The 10,845-nt window shown below is 45.5% G+C and overlaps 1 protein-coding gene across 1 annotated transcript; it reads right to left on the reverse strand.

Moving 5' to 3' along the window:
- Positions 1–299: 299 nt before the first annotated feature.
- On the reverse strand, positions 300–5,518 carry LOC110017718. Its single transcript, XM_023953316.1, has 7 exons — positions 5,392–5,518; positions 5,152–5,292; positions 4,714–4,842; positions 3,258–3,821; positions 1,238–2,111; positions 832–1,178; positions 300–469 (listed from the first exon to the last, which is right to left on the reverse strand). The coding sequence occupies exons 1-7, from the start codon at positions 5,516–5,518 to the stop codon at positions 300–302; spliced, it is 2,352 nt and encodes a 783-aa protein (XP_023809084.1).
- Between the last annotated feature and the right edge of the window lie 5,327 nt (positions 5,519–10,845).

Below are 10,845 nucleotides of genomic sequence, written 5' to 3' on the forward strand. Positions count from 1 at the left end.
CTGGTCGTATCGCAGTGCAGTTCAGGAGTCAAGCCAGTGCACACCTGCTGCGATTATGTTTGGGCGGGAGCTCCGGACTCCGGTGGACTTGGTGTTTGGGGCACCACCTGAACCTTAGATTCCAGGCGGAAGACTCAAGGACCCCCTGCACGAATCCCACGAATTCACCCGCAGAGCACAAGCTGGTGCTGGAGTGGGGCAGAAGAGGGCCTATTGTCATGGTCCCGTGGGAATTCGAAAGGACCCAGGCGCTGGAACCCGGAAGAAACTCGGAAACGAGAGGTAAGTATAAGGAAAGTTTAATTTCTCTGTAGGAGAGTCTGTGACCAAGTCTTTGTTGCTGCGTGGCGGCTGACTGGAGGGTGGAGGCAGACGGAGCTCGAGACTGAGGGCTTGCTGGATCCGAAGGGAAGACGTCGAGGGGGACTGGAGAACTGCAGCCCGAGGAGCACACTCGTGAGGATGATTCCTGAGAGCGGAACGGAGAAGCAAAATTAGCGTGATCAAGCCAAGGTAAGGCACAAGACATGCGAGAGCCAGACTATGCACCGTGGTAAGAACAACGGACTGGCGTTGACGTCAGGTCCTGGATCTCCTGAAGTAGGCGGCTTAACGAGGTGATGATTGGAACCAGCTGGTCGCGTCCAGAGCCGAGCAGGAAAGGGAGGGGGGAAGGTGACTGACAGAGGCGCCATGACAGTACCCCCCCTCAACAACCGCCTCCAGGCGGTCCAGGACGACGGTCCGGATGGGTGCGGAAAAAGTCGTCGATGAGGGAACGGTCCAGGATGAGGGAGCGGGAGATCCAGGAGCGCTCCTCTGGACCGTAACCCTCCCAGTCCACGAGAAACTGGAAACCCCGACCCCGGCGCCGGACGTTCAACACCCGGCTGACGGTGAAGGCCGGCGCGCCGTCAATGATACGGGCGGGCAGAGGGGAAGCGGACGGTGGGCACAACGGGCTTTCGTGGACAGGCTTGATTTGAGAAATATGGAATGCGGGATGTACCTTCAAAGCAGCAGGTAGGCGCAGCCGGACGCAGGAGGGGTTGATGATGTGGTCGATCTCGTAAGGGCTGATGTATCTGGGTGCCAGCTTACGAGAGGACGCCTGAACAGGAATATTGCGGGATGACAGCCACACCTTCTGCCCCGGTAGATAGACGGGTCCCACCACCCTGTGACGATTAGCGATCTGGCAGTTGCTCTCCTTGGTGCGGAGGAGAGCCGCCCTGGCCTGCCGCCAAATGTCCTGACACCGTTGAAGATGGAGCTGGACCGAGGGCACTGTGCCAGATCGAGTTCCTGAGAGGGAAACAGAGGGGGTGAGAACCCTAAGGAGGCTTCAAAGGGGGACATGCCAGTAGCGGTAGAGGAGTGAGTGTTGTGAGCATACTCCACCCAGATAAGGTATTTGGACCAGTCTGCTTCATTTTGCGCCACCAAGCATCGAAGAGCTGCTTCCAACTCTTGGTTTGCCCTCTCAGCTTGCCCGTTGGACCGCGGATGGTAGCCAGAACTAAGACTGACCGTGGCCCCGAGGGCGGAGCAGAACGACCTCCAAACTTGAGACGTGAATTGGGGTCCGCGGTCAGACACGATATCACTAGGAATTCCATGGTAACGAAACACATGATGGACCAGGATATCCGCAGTTTCGGAGGCAGAGGGGAGTTGTGCTAGTGGAATGAAATGGACAGCCTTGGAAAAGCGATCAATGACCGTTAGAATTACAGTGTGCCCTTGGGACGGAGGCAGACCGGTAACAAAATCTAGCGCAATGTGTGACCAAGGGCGACTAGGTGTGGGCAGAGGCAACAGATGTCCGGAGGGGGGTGAATTAGAGTTCTTAGAGCGAGCACAAACTGAGCAAGCTGCCACGTACTCACGGACGTCTTTCTCCAAGGAAGGCCAGAAAAACCGTCGACGTAGCAGGTTGGTGGTTCTACGAACTCCCCCATGACAGGCAATCTTAGAGGCGTGCCCCCACGTCAACACCTCAGATCTCAGAGAGTCGGGTACATACAAAGTTCCAGGAGGACAGGTAGCATGATCAGGTATCTCACCTTGGGCTTGTTGGACTTTGTTCTCGATCTCCCAGGTGAGATTACCTATAAAACACGAGGTGGGGATGATAGTGGATTCAGAGGTAGGTTCCGTAACTGAGTATTTTCTGGATAAGGCGTCTGGCTTGATGTTACGACTGCCGGGTCGATAAGTGATGTTGAAATTGAATCGATCGAAGAACAGACACCAGCGGGCTTGACGGCAGTTTAGGCGTTTTGCACTGCGTAAGTATGCGAGGTTCTTATGATCAGTCCAAACAATAAAGGGTTGTTCTGCCCCCTCCAGCCAGTGACGCCACTCTTCCAGAGCCAGTTTAATTGCCAGAAGCTCTCGGTTGCCCACGTCATAATTCCGCTCGGCTGGGCTCAGTTTACGAGAAAAATAAGCGCATGGTTTTAATTTGTTGGAGGTTCCTTCGCGCTGAGATAGCACGGCTCCCACACCGGAATCGGAGGCGTCTACTTCAACAATGAATTGTTTCTTGCCATCAGGTTGTATCAGAATGGGTGCCGTGACAAAAAGTCCTTTGAGTCTTTTAAATGCCATGTCGGCAGCAGGGGTCCAAACAAAGGGCTTATTAACAGAAGTGAGCTGAGTGAGTGGAGCCGCGATGCTGCTGTAATTTCGGATGAACCTTCTGTAGAAATTTGCGAAGCCCAGAAATTGCTGTAACTTTTTGCGGGTTTGTGGGACCTCCCATTGAGTGACTGCGTCTATCTTTGCCGGATCGGGCCGAATGTTACCGGCTTCAATAATATACCCCAAAAAGGGGATAGAAGAAGTATGGAATTCGCATTTTTCCGCTTTTACAAATAGTTGGTTCTCTAGTAGTCTTTCCAGAACCAAGCGAACGTGATGCTCATGCTGGGTTTGACTGGACGAATAAATTAAGATATCGTCCAGCTAAACGAAAACAAACCTATTTAGGAAATCACGAAGTACGTCATTCACGAGCCGTTGGAAAACAGCAGGGGCGTTCGTGAGGCCGAATGGCATGACCTGGTATTCATAGTGACCCCAAGGGGTGTTGAAAGCGGTTTTCCATTCATCACCCTCACGGACGCGGACCAGATGGTAGGCATTACGGAGATCAAGTTTGGAAAATAATTTAGCCTCCTGGACAGAATCAAAAACAGAATTAATGAGTGGAAGTGAATACTTGTCCTTAACAGTAATCTGATTTAACTCACGGTAGTCGATGCAGGGTCTCAGGGTTTTGTCCTTTTTCTGCACGAAGAAAGATCCTGCACCGACTGGAGATGTAGAGGGACGGATGTGGTGGAGAGAAAGGGCCTCCTGAATGTAGTTTTCCATGGCCTCCTTTTCAGGACCGGAAAGATTGAACAGTCTTCCTTTAGGGAGTGGGGCGCCGTTGAGCAGTTCTGTGGCACAGTCATATGGTCTATGGGGTGATAGTGTACTGGCTTTGGATTTACAAAAAACAGTTCTGAGGTCGTGATAGCAGGAAGGAACGTTGGACAGGTCGGTATTCATTTCGGACTCCGAGGTGATGGAAATAGAGGAGGGAATGGCGGAATGAAGACAGTTTGCCATGCAATAAGTACTCCAGTTGGTGATGCGAGGAACGGCCCAATCGATGCGTGGATTATGAGTTTGGAGCCAGGAGAAACCCAGGATGATGGGGGTCTGAGGGCATTGTGTGATAAAAAACTGGTGGTATTCTCTATGGTTGCCGGAGGTGAGAATGAGGGCCGGTTTGGTACGAGACGTGATGCGAAAAAGTTGTTTACCACCTAATCCGGCAGCGTTAATATGGGACTCGAGGGGTTCCAAAGGCAACGAGAGGTGGTTAACGAGCTGTGAGTCGATAAGACTATGTTCAGCGCCAGAATCGATGAGAGCACTAAATTCACTGACTTGACCCTGATGAGTAATTTTGACAGGTACATACAAAAATTTCTTTGACGTGAACGTTTTCGACCCCCCGTGGCCTGTCATCTAACGAGGGGCTCTGGAGTTTAAACGTTTTCCACATTGGGAAATTACATGACCGGGACGCCCGCAATAGAAACACAAGCCTTCGTCGCGACGTTTCTGACGTTCCTCTGCCGTTAGTTTTGAATGGCCTATTTGCATGGGCTCCTCCAAAACATGTGTGGGGGACTCGTGTGCGGGAAAAGAAAAAACCTGACCCGGAGCTCCGGGGTTCCGAGGGAAACCGGTTGGTTTGTGGCTCCGTTCGGCTTGACGTTCACGCAGCCGCACATCAGATCGGAGGGCTGCTGAGACTAGCTCCTCAAAAGAGTCAGGTTCGGGTTGTGAACATAAATGATCCTTAATTTTCTCATTAAGGGACTGATAGAAAATACCCTTGAGTGCGGGGTCAGGCCAGCCGGCCTCCACCGCTAAAATGCGAAAATCGATCAAATGTTCACTCACCGAGCGAGCGATTGCTTTGTTTTAAGCTAAGCAACCGTCGGGTGGCTTCCTCCTGTTTGCGAGGCTGATCAAACACGAGGCGAAATTCTCCGATGAAACGATCGAATGGCAGATGAGAAATGGGATTAGAAGCCAAAAAAGCCTGGGCCCACTGGAGTGCTTTGTTACGGAGGGCGTTTACAATTAATGATATTCTGCTGTGGTCTCACTGGTAGAATCTGGGGGCCTGCTGAAAGATAAGCTGACACTGTAGGAGGAATCCTCCGCAGGCTGCAACATCGCCGCTGAATGGTTCCGGCTGCAGGCGGAAGTTTTCGGGGGTAATGGCGTCAGCGGAAGTCGGGTTGTTGCCGTAAGCAGCAGTTTGAGCTGAGACTGTGGGATTCGAGGGTTGCCTTGTTAATTCTGCGAGAGTATGAGTAATACTGTCGAGTCTGCGGAAAAGGTCCTGTTGAGCTGCGGACAGTTGAGTAAGGGCGTCTGCTTGACGACTAAGGAGAGTACCTTGAACAGATATGGCGTGGCGGAGTCCTTCCGGGTCAGCTGGGTCCGGAGTAGGGCCAGTCCGTTCTGTCATGGTCCCGTGGGAATTCGAAAGGACCCAGGCGCTGGAACCCGGAAGAAACTCGGAAACGAGAGGTAAGTATAAGGAAGGTTTAATTTCTCTGTAGGAGAGTCTGTGACCAAGTCTTTGTTGCTGCGTGGCGGCTGACTGGAGGGTGGAGGCAGACGGAGCTCGAGACTGCAGCTTGCTGGATCCGAAGGGAAGACGTCGAGGGGGACTGGAGAACTGCAGCCCGAGGAGCACACTCGTGAGGATGATTCCTGAGAGCGGAACGGAGAAGCAAAATTAGCGTGATCAAGCCAAGGTAAGGCACAAGACATGCGAGAGCCAGACTATGCACCGTGGTAAGAACAACGGACTGGCGTTGACGTCAGGTCCTGGATCTCCTGAAGTAGGCGGCTTAACGAGGTGATGATTGGAACCAGCTGGTCGCGTCCAGAGCCGAGCAGGAAAGGGAGGGGGGAAGGTGACTGACAGAGGCGCCATGACACCTATGACAGTCGGTGTCGGGGCCAGGAGTTCCCACCTGGGCACATAATGTGGGTGTACTGCCCTGAGCGGAAAAAGGGAGTTTCTCCCAAGTTGAGCAGCCATTGGCGGGGACCTGGTGAGGTGCTGCACCGACTGTCAGACGGGGTCTACAGGGTGTGTGTGCCAGACAAGATGAAATCAGATAAAATAGTTTGATAAAATCTTATTTATAGTCAGATATTTATAAAGCTAAATATACGTTTTGGACTGGTTCATTGTGTGCTCCTTTATTTCCACAAGGAACATTTTGCATTTTGTTGAACCCCCCCCTTAAAATAAATGAAATGAACCCATAACTTTTTTCTTCTTCAATTTATTATTTCATAAGAAGAGGTCAATTAAAACACAGCCCCCATCCTGGACATAGGAGGCTCGGGGGTATCTGTCCTTCATTTGGATTTGATGAACGGCTGTTCCCTTCGCTGCTCGTTTCACTCAGAAGGTTAATTATTTTCTGCTATATTATCAGCATAAATTAACGCCCCTAATTTTCATTTTGTTCACACAATGTAGAGCAATGATCTCCATGAGTTTAAGGGTTAACTCCAACCAGTTTAGTCTAAACTTAGGCAGAGAAGATGCCAGTCCTTCAGTCTAAGATCCAAATGTTATCATCCGGAGCCGCCCTCTTCATGCCTTTCAGATATCAATAGAAGCTTAGTCACTGTGGGCCGGGTTTCCTAAAGGTGAAAAAGGAGCAGATAATGTTTATGGTGCAGATAATTAGCTGGGTCGTTAGGCGTGATGCAGAGCACCAGCTGCATCAAAGCTTGCTTTACCGACTGCTCAGGAGCACAAACGCCTGCAGCCAAGAAGCTGTGATGGAAGAGAAGATGAAAAGGAGGAGAAATCGATCCTGTAGTACATCACTTTGACTGCGCCCTCGTCTGCAGCTCCGGGTGCATGTCCTGTTGTGCAGCACAGGGGGCCTTAGGTGAACAAGTCTCTTAACAGGACATGAAGATGCAGCTGAAAGCATCTGGAAAATTTAGCATTTAGCTGCAAACTTTTTTCAGGTGAACGTAAGAAAAAAAAGGTGGGAAAATATTGCTGACACAATCTGTGAATGTGCCAATCAAAGCATTTCCAGTAATAAACTACATTGCTAAATGAAGGAAATTAATGGACTCTCAATGGGGAACGACAAATAACCGGTTCTTTCAGTGCTGAGTTAGACTGAAGACTGCTTGCTGACATATTGTTGCTGTTTGTGTAAAAGTCTGATAACCAATAACTATTTGGCTCAAATATGTTTCAGAAATCTATTTGTTGTTGGCGCTGGTTTGGATGCAATGCTGCTGAGGAGATTTTGGTTTGCAACTTTTACATGTTTGATTTTTATGTGTTGCAACCAGTCGTGTCGAGCAGACAGAGTGGGAAGAGTAGATGACGAAGAAACACAGCTAAGAGCTCAGTGGAATAAAAATGTTTGCTCTTTAAGCGTATGTTCTTTCGTACATAACATAAGTAAATTCTGAACCTGTATTTACCTTTTTTCTTTTATTTTAACCTTTTCTTTGAATAGTAACCCTGAGTTCTATTGGTTTCCTTGTAACTTTTGATTCTGAATTTGGTTTCTTTCTGTAGTTGTAACCTTCTATACTTAGGTAGTTATTCATTCTGAAAGATATGATTGTTTAGGGGTTTACAGCTACTACTGTAGCTGAATAAATACAGTATCCCCTCATTTAGGAAGTTGCATTCTAACAATAGAGGAAATCTTTAAAGTATGATCATAGATGTTTTAAGCTTGTAAAACCCCAAACTTTGTACACTTTTCCCTGACAGACATGAACATTTTCACACGTTTCTCTCTTGTTTAAACTCTCAAATTTCAAACCTTCATAGAAAAATAAGTCCAGTTCTATAGAATGAAAACAAAGATGTGATGGTGGTTACAGGTGGCAATCTGAACACATTCTGTACAGGCGACACTGCATGGAGGAGTTGACAATGGTCTACAGCTAATTAGGACACAGAACCGACTGCAGATTTTAAAAAAGTATGCAAATTTGCTCTTGAACCATGATATAGTGAGGGAACACTGTATTTCCTCTGCAGTTACAGTATAACCTCAGCAGCAGTTCCCTCCCTATACTCTACTCTGAAAAAAATATGGAGTGTCATTTACTTTAAAAAATCATTTTTCCACGCAGAAAATGCTTGGAAATTGTACTTAGGCAATTTTTAAGTAAAAACTTCTGGCCCCTGAATGATGACTGACCCTTTCACAGGGTCTTGGTTGTCCTGTGTTACATTGGGATGGACCACGACAATCTTGAAGCAATTACTTCAGTCCTCTTTTTCACCGCTTCTCATCTGACATCCTAAAAATAAATAAGCTGTAATTAGAAATAATTAAGAATGGAGTCCAAGAAAAACAAACAGCTAAGAGAGGGAAAAAATGTTAAAATAAAAACAAAGAGGTATACTCAATTTAGTGTAATTTAAACAATATTCCTATGACACTTTTATATGTCAAGTTACACAACATGGTTCACAGGGGCTGACCCTGAGACAAAGACATGTTTGGGGGCCATCCACGCCAAGAGGGGTCAACACCCACAACCCTGGCCTGGGCACACAGTGGAGCAGAGCCCTCTAGTCACCAGGCAGGAGCTGTCAATGGGACAGCAACTGTGATGGTAGACCAGAACTATTCCCAGTGTGAAAGGTCCCGACGGGGGAAAAACACTGGAGCTAAAAAAAACTGAGGGATCAAATCAGTAAAAAAAAAAAAGTTAAACTGACATACTATTATGCTCCTAAAATAACAGTGATATAATTCATCAACGACTAAAGATAATTTAAAAAAGAGTAAGAGAATAAAATGTATAAGAAATCTGTTAAAAGTCGAATGTAAAAAATATGTACCTATTTTCTCTTAAAAAAAAAAAATCACAAGTTTATTGAATATTTTACCTTCAATAAAATATCACAAGTAAAAACCATATTATAAGGCTAGACAATCATTTAAATATGGTCATGATGATCATAAGATCCCTCATACTTTTTCATCATCTTCACTTCAGTTCTTCACTTATCTGTATGTTTTTCACCTCCTTACTAACTCAAAGATGTAGCTTGATATTTCTTTATTTTTTATGTACATAATATTACAAATGATGTGAACAATTTTTTGTGATATTACCTGTATGGCCAAGGTGTCCTAGTTGTCCAAAGTAGTTGCTTGGGCATTCAAAGTCTGATGCTCTTTCGGTTCAGACTTCCTGTTCAAGACAAGTCTGAAGGGAAAACAGAAATATGACGAGCAGCAAAGACTCACTTAACATAGATAGTACTATGGCGCCATGGTCAAAACACAGAAAGTTACTTTCTATACTGAGCGACACTGACCCTCCTGCACAGACAGTCCGCAGATGTTTGGGGTTTCACCGTGTCAGCTCGGCGCAGCTGCTTTAAGTGACGACTAACTTAATTAGGTGAGCCAACAGGAACGTACAAAGTTTGTTTCACTTCAAACTTACCTTTGTGTTTCACGTCGCAGTCAACAAAGTCCGCCAACATTTGAAATGTGGAGCATGCGCACCTGTCTGTCTGATGAAAGACCGCTCAAATGAGGGGCGGGGCTTTGACGTTGTGCTCCCAGTACAGAGAGGCGTGTTAGAATTACTGATGTTACTCATTTACATTTACTTGGAAATATCAACTAATTAAGCCAACAAACTGGTTTAGTAAATATTACTTGGATTGAAGGATGAAATTTACATACAAAACAAAGGACTTATAATTACAAAAATTACCAAGTAATGCACTTCATGAAAACAAGTTATTGTAACCCTTATGCTATCCTAGGCACTTTAACGTTGGGAGTTGGGTCATCTAGACCCACTAGACAGTGCGCTGAACCTTTTTTCTTCAATGATTTGTGATCTTCACTGGTATCCATGGATTACATGAAATCTTTCCACCTTTATCCACCTTTATCATGGTAGGGAGAACACGTCAATGTAAGGGTGGGGTCATCTAATATAGCACAAGGGTTAAGTAAAAGCACAGAATTGGTATTATTTTGTAGGATTTACATAGATAACTGAAATAATATTTACAAGGCCTAAAAATCTTTTTTTTCAGTGTAGATACTAAAAAACTACACAGTGCGGCAATATCCAGTGATCTGGATCTTAAAAGCAATTCAGTGATCACCAATGATCCCATCACCCTGGCAACAAAGCTGCAGCTTCATAAGAACCGTTTCAGTGCTGGAGTGGTCTAGCCAGTCTCCAGATCTCAACCCCATAAAATCTTTGAAGGGAGTTTAAGCCCATGTTCCCCAGCAACTGCCGCAAAACATCACAGCTGTAGAGAAGATCTGCAAGGAGGAATGTACCAAAACAGCAGCAACAGTGCGTGAAAACCTGAAGAATTAATGGAAAATGTTAAATCTCAGGCCTGTCAACAAAGTTTATAAAAAAAGCATTGACATTGAATTTTGACCAATTGAATGAGTTTGCACTGTAAATTGAGGAAGTTCATTGAAAAACAGACAAAATGATTTAATAGATATGTGACAAATACTTTTTTGCCCCTCTGAATAGTTTGTCTGTTTTATGTTCAGTAAAAAAAAAGGTGAATAAATAAATATGAAAAATGTGAATTTTACTCTGTTACATGTAAACTTTGCAATAAATTTTCCATCATAGGATTTCATTTAAGAGAGTTTGAACTTGTGATGTGAGCTTATCCCACACATACATCATAGACTCAGAGTTTCTGCAGAACTACTTTGTTGTATTCCTAAGGTGTCTCCCTTTTAAAGTACTATAATACCTGTTTAAAAGATCAGCATGTTCAGCCAGGTACTTTAGTCTGGCTCACATCCTCTTTTTCCAAAGTCATTGATAAAGTTTCAATGACTTAGATTGGGAGGATCAAATTAAATAATAAAGAAATGTGGCCTTTTGATTGCAGAACAGTTTGGGGAAACACAAACAACAAGAAAAAAATGTTAACGTGGTAAATCTGAAACATATCTTGGTGATTTTCATTGGAAACACTTAGCTGAAGAGTGGCTTATGTGTTGTCAATTTTAAATTTATCTTTTGTAAATACATCCAAACATTACATTATTACGTATTTTTAAATCCACTAGGGGGCGACAGTGCGTCTTTTTGATGCAGAACGCACCTACATTTAAAAGATATTAATATTGGTTGCCTAGGCAACACTCAGAAAAGTTCTGAAGTAGGTGCTGCTGTTTTTCTTGATTGTTTTTCTTCAAAAAGGTTCTAGACATATACAATACTTAAAGCGGTGCCAGA

Source organism: Oryzias latipes, chromosome 24, assembly GCF_002234675.1.
Source record: "Oryzias latipes chromosome 24, ASM223467v1".
Taxonomy (NCBI): Eukaryota; Metazoa; Chordata; class Actinopteri; order Beloniformes; family Adrianichthyidae; genus Oryzias; species Oryzias latipes.

Coding starts and splice junctions, on each gene's coding strand:
- LOC110017718 (XM_023953316.1), bottom strand. CDS start 5,518: ATGGCGCCTCTGTCAGTCACCTTCCCCCCTCCCTTTCCTGCTCGGCTC. Junction 5,293..5,391: donor AGGACCTGACGTCAACGCCA/GTCCGTTGTTCT, acceptor TTCCGCTCTCAG/GAATCATCCTCACGAGTGTG. Junction 4,843..5,151: donor CACGCAGCAACAAAGACTTG/GTCACAGACTCT, acceptor CGAATCCCACAG/TCTCAGCTCAAACTGCTGCT.